Raw genomic sequence first — 13,335 nt, forward strand, 5'->3', positions numbered from 1 at the left:
ATTTAGTCCAACCCCTCAAGGACACAGGATATGCTCTTCCTATACTGTCCCAGATCAAAACCTCTCTCAGCTTTTGAAAACCATCAATGCAGGATATGCCACAACTCTCCTTTTGCTGTCCTAGTGTTCTGATAGGAAGATTTTTCTGAGCTTTAATGCTAAATCTGCTAGGGCTGCAGTGCAAGTCAAAAAGGAGGGTGACCTGCCCTCCAGCTACCTGGGATCAGCCTTTTGCCTGCAAGCCAGTGAAGGAGGTAGAACAGGAATTTCCACTTCCTGCTGTGCACAGAAAGGTGGGAATAGGTTTTGATTGCTATACCTGCCACAGGCAAGGCGAGCAAAGGGCTCAGGAGCCAGGCTCCCTTCAAGCACCTGTAGTTGCTATCCCCAGGCTGTTGCTAACCAGCTGTACTTTCCCTCTCCCCCCTGCACTCCCTAATAAGGTAATTCTCCTTGTTCTAGGATGGGAACTGGCCAATAGGAATGCCCCCTACCCAGGCCCCAGGTTTTCTTTAATTAGAGGAGAGCATCTATGCACCATAGTGCTTGGCTGCCTTTTCTTCCTGTTGTATCCTCTTGAGAGGCAAGCTGTTACTATGCTGAAGACAATGTTGTTTCTCCTGGCCTTGTTGGCTTCAGTGCTGGCTTTTCCAATGGGACCTCCAGGTAATTTTAATGCCTTACAAATAGGGTGGGGTGGACAGAAAGAGACAGGGTAGAGGTATAGTCTCAAGATAGATACTGGCTGACCACCACCTAAGAAATGGACCTGGATACTTAATAGATACTGCAGTCTCATCAGGGGCTAGAAACTTAGTCACCAGCATCAGGTTGCTGTTGAGTATGGAAGTGAAGCTGAGCACACGCAGAACCAGAGGAAGTGCCATGGAGATGCAGGAGAGGGATAGAGAAACCTGCAGAGACCCAGCTGGGAGAGGGGAACAGAAAAAGGAACTTGAGTAGGAAGAAAAGACACAACCAATGGAATTGGTGTGAAAGGCAAAAAACCAGGATGCAAATTAAACTTCTTCTAACATACTTTTCATCTTAACTATTGTAGTCCTGTTGCCTAGTGTATTTGGAACCATTTTGTCCATTTTCCATATGGAACCTGATCACTTGCTGCTAGTGTTTGACAAAGGGCTCATGTAACTAGATAGGGAGTTCGTTAACTCATGGTACAGAAGCACACTGAGAAACAGATATGTAACACTGCCCCAACAGTGTGTGACCATGGTAAAAAGACTCTCCTTTTGTCATGCATATGGATGAGGCAGGTTTAAATCTTCCATAGGAAGTAGTTCTGAGTGAGCTTTGTTTCTAAGGATTCACAAGTGACCCCCCCCTACAGAGCTGTGCTTTAAAACCAGGTCTGTTTTTATTGCTGCATTTCTCTTCTGTCTGCATTCTTTCTCCCTCTTACCTCCTGTGGCCTTAGCATAGTTGCAGTGTGGGATGGGAAGCAAGGCAGCCCTCAAAGAGCAGCTCTTTCTGTTTCTTCAGAGAAAGCAACATGGATTCCTAGAGCCTGAATAGGGGTGTGTGGGGAGCCCCCCATATTGCCCCCTTTCTCTACTGGCAGTTAAGTACAGTGTCCCATCCACCAGGGAGAAACTGTATTGAGTCCCAAACTGAGAAGGAATCTGTGCGGTGTTTTACCAGCCTTTCTCTTGCAGACAGCTGTGTGCTGTGTCTGACCCTACAACCTGTGTCTGTGAGAAGGGGATAGGACAGGGGGAAGATCTGGCATAGGAGGTGGTCTCTCGGTGTCCTCCTTAACCTTGCAGGGTTGCATGTTGCACTGTGATGTCAGTTCTAAAGAAGGGTTTTGAGACATGACTGGCTAGTGTGATCCCTACCTAGAGTGTGGGGTACAGTTAGGACATTGGTTGAAGATGGTGTGTTGGCCAGAGGTGATTTTAGCAGCTTTAGAAAAGGGAATGTAGCTGGCCTGTATTCTGCAAAGGCATATGTATCCCTATTACATCAGGGATGACTGGATGAGAGGCACCATGCTGTTTAGAAATGTTAGTGTAGACAGTAAAAAAAAATAAATAAAAAAAATCAATCTTGCCCCTTGCTGCCCAAGAACACTTCGTGTAGGCCCCTATTCCCTTTGCCTGTCCCCTTGAACACTGCCAATGTGGGGATGAAAAACCCACTATGTATTTAGTTGTTATCCATAGCCAAGGACTGAGTCCATTTTCCACACCCCCCATGAGGTCTTTAGGGGAAAAAATTTTCTGGTGTAGCCAAGTCATGGTGAATAAAGTGATGCATACCCTCATTGACATGGCTATGGTGACAATGCCCGCTGTAGACATAACAGTGCCAAATGGAGACGGCATAGTCCGCTTAGTGGATACTTGAAGGTAAGGTGAAGGAATAGAAGAAAGGCTTCTACAAGCATATGCTGTGTCTCCACTAGGGGTTGATAAGAGCATCCCTAGCTTGCAGTGTGATACAGAGCACTTCCACATGCATCAGGTAGGCAAGCTCTGAGTAAGGAGCCCTACAGGGAGAAACAGGTGATTTCCAATGCACATGGATGTCAGCTTGTAACTGCAAGGATATCCTGTTGGGCTTGGCATCTTCTGTACCTGGGTGCAGGTGGCCAGGAGGGGGCAGAATCTCTGTGCAGAGAGAACATCTTGGACAGCAGGTCCTTCACACAGAATGGGTCAGAAAGCCAGGCAACTTGCTGGAGCAATGATGCTAGATGGGAATGATTTCATCTCTCTCACACCTATGCCAGATGTGCAATGGCTTGTCTTGGTTATTTTTCCTAGATGCTGTCACTTCCACATGGGACACCACACCAGGTCCTACTGGTGAGTCCCATTCTCATGCTTAATGACCTCGGCTGTAGAATGGGGCAGAGATCCAGTGCGTAAGTGGTGGGTGGGTAGGAAGAGGGGAAGGGGTGAGGCATGGCTCTGCCTTCATGCCCTGAGTAGGCGATTAATCCAGGAAAGATTTTCTTGCTCTAAAGAGTAAGCAAGTGGGACTGGCAAGGTGCTCCACCCACAGCTCTTGGTCTGTCCTGAAGCATGCATGATGCTTCTACTTTGCCTCTCTGGTAGGGCCCTTCCTCCCCATTACTAGCCCCTCTGTGGCTGGTGCCCAAAGCTTTCACAGAGCCCTTGCCTTATGAAGAGTCTTGAGTTGTGGTTCCACCCACCCTGGAGAGCTTCTCTGTTAGTGCTTGGGGCTGGTGGGGGCATGTGCTTATCCTCTCTGACTGGAGCCAGTGCCAGGTTAGAAATTTGTTGGCTCCGGAGCACACCAGTGCATAAATTTAACCCCACTTCTGAGAGTTGAGGGAGGGCTGTTTGTGTGTCTCCATCAGGAGCAAAGCTGTTGCAGGCCAGCTATGCCTTCAGTGCCACCTGAAAGCCTTGTCCTCTTCAGTGAGTTAGTGCAGGTATCACAGAAGGAAATCTTGATTATATTGCTGATGCACACAAAGATGTAGAGTGTACCTCCTTCCCTCTGAGCCCTGTTCACTCTAAGGGTCTTATGTGATGCCAATCACTGCAATACTTTGCATCTTGCAGAAAGGATCTGAGGTACTGGAAGGCTAAATGACTTGCCTAGTATAGGAAATTGGTGGCGGAATAAGGAAATTGACCCAATATCTCAATTCCAGAATAACTTCTGGACAGCTTGCTGTGTCAGGCATTAAGACTAAAAAGATACAACCACATATATCACAGAAGTTGGCAAATAAGCTCTGAAAGCACCCAAGGAGGTAGCAGGCAGGGGAAGAAGCAGCCAGACTTACTTGGTCACTTAAAGCAGATCTGTACTTTAACAATGATGGTGAGACCATAAGAACATATCCTGGATCTGTCAGCAGGTAGCCATTATGGTGAGAAGAACTCCAGAGATGTGTATGTTTTAGGAATAAAAGCTGAAGGCTGATGCTAGTCAACTCACTTTGAAGTGAATGCTGGATCCATTAGATTCCAGGGCCAAAGTGGGTAGCCACGACGCCAGCCATATCACTACCTTGTATGTCAAAGGTTGTAGGATCTGGTGTGCTTTAATTGCACTGTTCCAGCATGCCATTGCACCTGGGGCAATCTTTTGGTTTTTCCCCTGTAGAAAGATCCCACTGCTCATTGGTGGCTGTACACAGCAACAGCACATTGTACTTGCACCCAAATTTTTGAAAGGGGTCACTTGTTTTTGATGCCTCATGTTGCCATGCCAACAACTGAGTAGTCAAAGCTAGCAATCATTTACATATTGGCTTTGCCATCCTCTGAACATGGTAAACATTACTCTAATGAATCTTCCCCCACAGCTCTTGAGGAGCTAAACCAAACAGGTGGAGTCTGCATTGAAATATTCAACAAAATCACATCTCTACAGTGATGCAGGTCTGTTCTCTGAGAGCTTCTTCAGCTCTCATGTTTCTGCCACTTGGTTTCTCCAGGTTTTGCCACATCTTTCAAAGTGGAAACAATATCACCGATGGAGGGAGAGAGACTGAGATATAGATAGATATACTATACCACGCACACACACGCACACACACACAATCCTCCCCCCCCATGGCTCGGATCGTCTGCTCATTTTTGGTACTAGGCCTCTTGTAAATTCCCAGGAGCGAAACAGTAGAAAATTTGATCTGAAAAAGACTGGCTGACCTCTGGTGGTCTGTCCCCCATGCTGGGGTTTGGATCACACAGGACAACTCAACTTTATCTTGTCCACATGATTTGAGTAACAAAGCAGCACTGCTTCTGCTGGAGACCTGTTTCATGGTCAGCTAGACACTTGCTGCTTGGAAGTACTCCTGAGACTGTCTTCTCTGTATTTAATTCTATTCTATTCACTCCTGGTCAGACTCAATAGGCGGATATGATGGTTACATTAACAGGGTTTGATTAAGAGGAACTGAGTGTAGTAATGTGTATTTCTGTTTTTTAAATCTCTTGCTCTAACTTTACTAGACTCTACCTGGTCTAACACTGAAGACACTACAGCAAAGATGGGAGGTGAGTCTTTGTTTAGATTACAGAAAATGGGTTTAATTTCCTACATCCCTCAGAGTCATTGCATCCTATAGAAGTGTACTGATATCCTGCAAGTACCCTACTACGCTACAAGGCCTTCAAGGAGAAGCTGGTTACTTCTTTCAACATAGCTGCAGTATCCTTGCAAATTGTCAGCTTACAACTGCAGGGATATCCTGGGTGCAGATATCTGGGAACAGGAGAGATCTTGAGAGGCCAAAATCTTTGTGGAGAGGGGTCACTTCAGATGGCAGGCTCTTCATAGTGAATGGGCCATGGAAAGCCAAGCAACCTGCTGTGGGGATGGAACTGGACAGGTGTGTGATGGAGATAAAAATCATTTGTTTCTATGTAATGCTCTGTGTTGTTGGTAATTTCCCCTAGATGCTGTCACTGTCCAGCAGGACACCACAGCAGGTCCTACTGGTGAGTCCTACTTCCAATGCTTGAATAACTGCTGCTGAGTGACCTTGCCTTTCCTGTGGAATGGGATGACCAGGGGGAGAGACCCAGCACATGTGACTTGGGGAGGCAAATAAGTCTGGCTCTATCCCAAGAGGACAATACTCTGGGAAGTGCAAGCTTCACCTCTTTCAATGACACAGCAAGTGTAACTGGCAAGGTGTGCCACCCACTGTTTTTAGAGGCTTCATGCACTCCAGTACAAACCTAATGCCTTCTCTTCTTGGGCTCTGCCCTCTTCTCCACCCCATACCTCCTACCTGACTCTGGTGCCCAGATCCTTCACAGCTTTCTTTAAGATCTGCCTAATGAACAGAATTGAAGTGCAGTCCCAACTGCACTGGAGAGCTGATTCTGTAAAAGAGCCCCTGGCTGTGGAGGAGGGGAGGGGGCAGGAGGTCCATGTGCTTATCCTCGCCTAGTTACTGTTGAGCCCATGACGGGTAAGACTTTTTTTCCCTCTTGAACTTGCCACCCCCTAAACTCAACCCAGACTGAGATTCAAACTGGGTTCCTTCACAGCCCCTTGGCGGCAACAACAACATCTGGAGGCGAGCTCTGGCCCTTGGTGGCACCTGTGGCAGCCTTGTCCGTCTCACTGACCTGGCACTGTGGGTGCTGAGAGAAGGAGCAATTTTTTTTTAATATGGTCACGCTTTCAAAGCAGAACTGTCCTTTGTGAATTATGGCAGATGTTTATAGGAGTGATTCTCAGCTTGGTAGGCACAACCTCACTTTGAAGGGTGTCTTGAGGTGAGGCAAGCAGTGTGTGAAGAGAAGTGCATGTGCAGACTAGGCTCTGCCTGGCTGCTCCTTCCAGCATCCCTGCTGCCTGGCCCTAGTTCCTCCAGATCAGAGGCTGTGGCATCAGCCTTGAGATGACTCAATACACTCTTAGAGACATTCAGACTTGGGGCCAATGCAACTTGGGCAAGCCTTTGCCTTTCCCTATAGAAACATCCCAGAGCACACTGGAGACTGCACAGCAATGGCACATAGCACTTTTGAAGTCAAATTTTCCAAAGAGAATTGCTTGGGGTATCTTCTGCTGGGCTATCAAAAACAGACTATCCAAAGATGGCAAACATCTTGAGAATACTTGCCTTTTCAAAACATTGTGAACATTGACCAATAAATCCCTCTGGCTCGTCTGGGGAGCTCAACCAGACAAGTGGAGTCTGCCATGAGATTCAAGAAAATCATACTTCTAAAGTGACATCCTTGTCTGAGGGTTTTCTCAGCTGCCATGCATCTGAGCCTTTGCTTTCTCCAGATTTCTCTACCAGTAACTTCTTTAGCTCTGATTGCCCAGAAACAAAATTTTAAGTTGACAACAATTTTGGTATATTTCCAGGAGTAAAGCGATAGGAAAAATTGATCTCAAAGATTTGAGCCTCTGCCTACCCACACTCTGGTCATCATAGCATTGGGATACAAAGGATATTATTCATGGCTTTATCTTTGTCTGCACAATTCAAGTAACGAAGCAGCCACTACTTTTGCTAGCTACTTGGAAGTACTCATGCAACAAACGTCTTTCATGTGTGTGGTTTTTTGTTTTTTGTTTTTTATTTGATCCCATTCACTCCTGCTCAGACTCAGTGGAAATATAATAGTTTCATTAACAGGGTTTAATTAAGAGACAGTGAGTGTCTTCACATGTGTGTCTTTTGTTTTAAATGTCTCTTCCTCTAGTCTCACTAGATTCTACCAGGCATAATGCTGAGGAGTCTACAGCAAAGATGGGAGGTGAGTCTGAATTGTAGAAGAATGGGTTTAATTTCCTATAACCCTCAGAGTTGTCAGACTTTTATAGAAGAGTACTGATATTCTGGAAATACTCCAGTTACAATATTGAGCATTAAAATGCTTCTTCAGGGAGAAGCTGGTGACTTCCAATACATCTGCATGGTCCTTGTGCATTTGGCTTACAGGTGTGGGGAATATCCTACAGGGTTTAGCACCTCCTGCACCTGGGTCCAGAGAGCCAGTAGCAGGCAACACTAGCTCTGAGGGCAGAACCTGTGGGGAGAGATCATCTTGGATGGTGGCTCCTTCAGAGTGAATGGGCCATGCAAAGCCAGGCAACCTGCTGCAGGGATGACACCTAGACAGGAGAATTTCTTCTCCCTCACTTCTATGCAAGATGTGTAATGCTCTGTCTTGGTTGTTGTCCCTAGATGTGGTCACCATCCAGCAGGAGGACACCACAGCAGGTCCTGCTGGTGAGTCTCCCTTCTAATGCCTTAACTGCTGCTGAGTGACCTTATTCTTCCTGTAAAATAGGAGGCCTGAGGGTGGAGACCTAGCGCATCACTGATTTAAGCCTGGGGGAGCAGGGAAAGGAGCAGCATAGCTTGGTGCCCTCATGTATTGAGTGGGCAATACTCCAGGTAGTGCAAGCTTCTTTAGAGAAGGTGAGTGTGACAGGCTGGGTGCTTCATCCATTACTTCTGGGGGCTTCAAGTATGTTTCACGACAGACCTAACCTCTAGCTGGGCCACTCTTCCCCATCGCTTGCTGCCTTTGGCTCTGGTGCCTAGAGCCCTCTTTAGGCCTTGCATAATGAACAGGTTTGGAATGCACTTCCATCCACCCTGGGGAGCTACTCTGTGAAGGAGGCCACCAGTGAAAGATGGGGAGGGTAGTGTAGATGCTATCCTTGCTGTCACTTCAGAGCCAGTGACAGGTTAGCAGGTTCTTTCCTCTAAAACCTGCTACCCCACTCACTCAACCTGGGCTCTGAGTGTCAATCGGGATGCCTCATAGCTCCTCAACAGTAGCAAAATTTTCTTCAGGCCAGCTCTGGAAATCTGAAAAATATTTGACTTGGCTCTAATCATTACAGGATTGGGTCACACAGGATATTATTCGTGGCTTTATCTAGTCTAAGTGACTTGAAGTAACAAAACAGCCACCACTTCTGCTGAATACCTGTTTCATGAACAATTGGGTATTTGCTCCTTGGAAATATTCCCTGAGACAATGCTGTGTCCCCTTTTTTTAATCGTACTCGTACCTAGTCAGATTCAAAGGGAGCACAAACCTTTTAATTAACAGCATTTAAGAGGAAATGAGTGCATTCCCATGCACTGTTCTATTTGTTTGTAATTATCGTGTTTTATCTTGCTAGACACCACCAGGATGACCACTGAGGAGTCTACAGCAAAGATGGGAGGTGAGTGTGAGGTTTCCATTTGATCTTCAAGAGGGTGTTTTTAAGGAAGCTCCAAGAGTCATCCAGTAGTACATAAGCATATTGATATTCCCTAAAGCACTCCAGTTACAATATTGAGTATCTGATGAGACATGTTTGGGGAGAAGCTTGCATGTTTGTGGCTTTAAAGCAGCTGCATGGTCCTCACAGGATGTCAACTTGCACATCTCCTGTAGAGTAAGGGTTGCAACACTCACGCTTACGGTCCCTACATGCCATCACTGTCCAGCAGGAAGAAATCGCAGCATGTCCTACTGGTGAGTCTTACTTCTAGTATCTTAACTGTCTGTAGGAAAAGACAATGCTCCACTGCATATTAATTGCTGAAGTCGGAGTATAAAACTGAATACACTCAAGGAACAGAAAGAGCTAAGGGGGCCTGCTCTACAAGATCACTTCTGAAAGCAGAACTGTACTCCTTGAATAATGTCAGGAAAGGTGGAGCATTGTAAGCACCTGGAGGCAGGTAACTAACTGTACGAAAGAGAGCTCCAAGGGCATGATTTGGAACCCTGCCCCAGTCTTGAGCTGAAAGATGATGCATTTACAGATGGGTTAACTGGCATCCAGAGTCTAAGTTTCTGTGCTGTGGTCCTGGCCTCATCACTCTTGTGTGCCATGGCCCACAGGATAGTGTTCTTCACCACACTATCCCTGTGTGACACTGAGACTTGAGCATACTTTTTGACTTTTCCTGTAGAAGTATCTGGCACAGTGCTGAAGACTAGAGCACTGATATACAGCCCTTGTGGCAAACTTTCAGAAGAGGTCACTTGTTTTGGGTACCTCATGCTAGGCTACCGGTTTTAGTATCCAACACTAGCAGTTATCTTAAAATATTGGCCTTGCAGATTGTGGAGCACTGTCAAAGGTTAGCCAATCTCTTTCAGGGAAGTGAAGCCTGTATTGGGAGACTTGACAAAATCACAGCTCCATGGTGACATGTAATGTTTCCCTCCACCATTTCTACAGAGACACAAGAGATGAGTTTGGCTTCTTGAGGTTCCACCACCTATCGCATAGATGAATCAATCTTCCCTCTTTTTTTGAATCTTTCAAGTTGGCTCAGATTTGTCTGCTACTGTTCCTGGGCATCTTGCAAATACCCAAGAGTGTAACAACAATAGAAACTTGATCTAGAAAAGATTGGCTTGCTTCTGGTCTGCCTTCACTCTGATTCATCTCCACATCTGGTCACTCATGGCTTAATCCAGTCCATGTTCTTCAAAAATTAAGGGCATTTTTACACTTGTATATGCCACAGTGCCAGGCATTTTGAAAAATGCTGGGCGCTGCAGCATCTCCAATTGTATAAGCTGCGAAATGTGTGTAAGAAAATGGTGGTGGTCCACTCTTAAACGCATAGAAGGTGTCATTTTGAAAGTGCACCGTTGAGATGGTGTTGTTTTTTTGTGTTTTTTTGGTTTTTGCCACTTATACAAGTCCAAGAGATGCAGCGCGGTGCATGTTGGTTCACATGCAGAGCAGACTCAGTTTAATTGAGTCTGTTCCAATGTGCTAGATCCCTGGCACGTTGCAGCATGAAAACGTGTGTATGTATGTGCCCTGAAATTCCTGAATACACCTGAAGAAAAGATGTGCTTGGGAAGGAGGAGCTTGTACTGCATAGTTAGTTTTCAAAGCTGAGCTGCACTTTTTATAAATGATGACAACAGTGGGAGCATCTTGTGCAGCTGCAGGCATGTAGTCGGCTACAGAGAGAAGGGCTCCCTACTTCAGAAGTATGCTCTGGCACCCGTGCTGGGGGTTGTCTGGCACGTGAAAGCATTTTGTTTGGCATGTGTGCCTCGGGGTGGATGGTGGGGAAGGGGTAGAGGCTGTGCTGTCCCAACAAGAATTGAGCCCCTCGCAGCTCTCCCACCATGTGCCCTGGCACATCAGCATCTTTAGAAGTTGAGGCTGTAGGTTTTTCTGGCATTCTACCCAAAAATGTTGCTGACCCCTGCCTTATGTGTTTGGTCCCTGCTCTATCATAGTATCATAGTAGCTAGAGTCGGAAGGGACCTAGGAAGATCATCTAGTCCGACCCCCTGCCTTGGCAGGAAAGAGCACCGGGGTCAGATGACCCCGGCAAGGTGCTCATCTAACTTCCTTTTAAAAATCCCCAGGCTAGGAGCCTGCACCACTTCCCCTGGAAGCTGGTTCCAGGCCCTAGCCACCCTGACTGTGAAGTAGCGCCTCCTAATATCTAATCTAAACCTACCCTCCGCCAGCTTGTGACCATTATTCCTGGTCACTCCTGGCAGCGCACGGGGGAACAGGGACTCCCCCAATACCTGCTGATCCCCCCCCCTGACCAGTTTGTAGCAGGCCACAAGGTCCCCCCTTAACCTTCTCTTGTGGAGGCTAAACAGGTTCAGGTCCCGTAGCCTCTCCTCATAAGGCTTGTCCTGCTGACCCCTGATCATACGAGTGGCCCTCCTCTGGACTCTTTCCATATCGTCCACGTCCCTCTTGAAGTGTGGCACCCAGAACTGGACGCAATACTCCAGCTGCGGCCTGATCAGTGCCGCATAGAGGGGGAGGATCACCTCCCTGGACCTGCTCGAGATGCATCTGTGGATGCATGACAGGGTACGGTTGGCCTTCTTGACTGCCTCCCCACACTGCCGGCCCATGTTCATCATGGAGTCAATGACGACTCCAAGATCCTTTTCCGTCTCCGTGCTGGCAAGAGGGGAGTTCCCCAACCTGTAAGTGTGGTGCCGGTTCTTCCTCCCCATGTGCAACACCTTGCACTTATCAGTGTTAAACCCCATCCTATTCTCATCCGCCCACCGTTGCAACCTGTCAAGGTCAGCTTGCAGCCTATTGCACCCTTCTAGTGCACCCACATCCCCCCACATCTTAGTGTCATCAGCAAACTTGAACAGGGTGCTTTCTACCCCCTCATCCAAGTCACTGATGAAGATGTTGGACAGTGCGGGCCCGAGGACCAAGCCCTGCGGAACCCACTGCCCACGTCCTTCCAGGTCGAGAAGAACCCATCCACTACCACCCTCTGGGTGCGGCCCTCTAACCAGTTGGCTACCCATTTGACCGTGTGGGCATCGACACCACAGTCTCCCAGCTTTTTGATGAGGACAGGGTGAGAGACAGTATCGAAAGCCTTCCGGAAGTCCAGAAAGACTACATCCACAGCAACCCCTGCGTCTAATGATTTGGTGACCTGATCGTAAAAGGGCACCAGGTTGGTCTGACAAGACCTGCCACTGATGAACCCATGTTGGTTGCCCCTGAGCATGCATTCCCCCGCAAGGCCCTCCTGGATATGTGCCAGGATAATTTTTTCAAAGAGCTTACCCGGGATTGAGGTAAGACTAACTGGCCTGTAATTTCCCGGGTCCTCTTTTTTTCCCTTTTTGAAGATAGATTTGAGCTGAAGTCTGATGCCATTAGTCCATCCATAAAATGAATTCCAGGTCATTCAGGAAGGGGGAGTAGGGGAAGGGAAGGCAGATAGAGATAATGCTGGCCTTATTGGTACTCCGCATAGCTTTGTAGCGACTGGTGTGCCTACACTACACTGTCCAGCATGCCACTGAGGTGTTACAATATTTTCTTCCAAAGTGCTGTGAACTCTTACTTAAGAGAAACTAGACATTTCACAAGTCCATGGGCCCGAACGGAACGTACCCGAGGGTCCTGAAAGAGCTGGCAGATGTCATTGTATCTGCTTTGGCAGGGATCCTGGGAAGGGATGACTATAGACCAATCAGTCTGATGGATCCCTTGACAGTTTTATCCAGGGATGGCCATCAATGCCAGACTAATGGAAGGCAAGCTTCTGAATGCCAGCCAACATGGGTTTGTGACTGGCAGGTCTTGCCTGACCAACCTCATCCCCTTCTATGACCAGGTAACCTATGCTCTGAACAAGGGAGATAATGTGGATGTCACTTATCTGGACTTCAAGAAGGCCTTTGACCTAGTTCCCCATGATGTCCTCATGGTTAAGCTGGGAAACTGTGGCCTTGATCATCATACGGTCCATTGGCTAGGCAACTGGCTACAGGGTCGGACCCAAAGAGTACTAGGTGATGGAAGGAAATCAACATGGTGCAGGGTTACCAGTGGAGTCCCTTGGGGCTTGGTATTCAGCCCAGTACTCTAACACTTTCATCAATGATCTGGATGTGGGAGTCAGATGTGAACTGGCCCAGTTTGCAGATGATCCTAAATTATGGGGGAGGGCCATCACACTGCAGGACAGGCTGGGAATACAGGCTGACTTGGATGCACTCTTGAGGTGGGCCCACCAAAACGGGATGGCCTTCAATGCAGAGATGTACAAGGTGCTGCACTTCCAGTAGAAAGAACCCTTGGCATACTTATGGGCTCGGCAATGCTATGCTTGCTAGCACCACAACTGAAAGGGGCTTGAGTCTTGATTGTGACCGCGAGTTGAGTATAAGCCACCAATGTGATGTGGTGGCAGGCAAAGCTAACCAAACTCTGGCATGCATCTCAAGCAAAACTAGGGAAGTCATCCTCCTGCTTTACTCTGCTCTGGTGAGACTGCAGCTGGAGTACTGAACCCAATATTTGGGGCCTCCCACTTCAGGAAGGATGTTGAGAAATTTGGGGGTCTAGAGGAGAGCCACTCATGAT

The 13,335-nt window shown here is 47.5% G+C and overlaps 1 protein-coding gene across 7 annotated transcripts in view; it reads left to right on the forward strand.

The window, feature by feature from the left end:
* Positions 1 to 533: 533 nt before the first annotated feature.
* LOC149866588 (uncharacterized) overlaps positions 534 to 13,335 on the forward strand; it is a 37,360-nt gene continuing 24,558 nt past the window's right edge. For 6 of the 7 annotated variants that reach the window (XM_090041130.1, XM_090041131.1, XM_090041134.1 and 3 more), the window contains exons 1-7: positions 559 to 666; positions 2,790 to 2,831; positions 4,962 to 5,006; positions 5,409 to 5,450; positions 7,182 to 7,235; positions 7,667 to 7,711; positions 8,620 to 8,664. In XM_090041130.1, the coding sequence (XP_089897256.1) occupies positions 597 to 666; positions 2,790 to 2,831; positions 4,962 to 5,006; positions 5,409 to 5,450; positions 7,182 to 7,235; positions 7,667 to 7,711; positions 8,620 to 8,664 (343 nt within the window). In that variant the 5' untranslated portion in view covers positions 559 to 596. Of the gene's footprint in view, positions 667 to 2,789; positions 2,832 to 4,961; positions 5,007 to 5,408; positions 5,451 to 7,181; positions 7,236 to 7,666; positions 7,712 to 8,619; positions 8,665 to 13,335 lie in introns of all 7 variants that reach the window. The other variant, XM_090041137.1, reaches the window with a different exon arrangement.

Source organism: Crocodylus siamensis, chromosome 4, assembly GCF_052110815.1.
Source record: "Crocodylus siamensis isolate JL-2025a chromosome 4, ASM5211081v1, whole genome shotgun sequence".
Lineage (NCBI taxonomy): Eukaryota > Metazoa > Chordata > Crocodylia > Crocodylidae > Crocodylus > Crocodylus siamensis.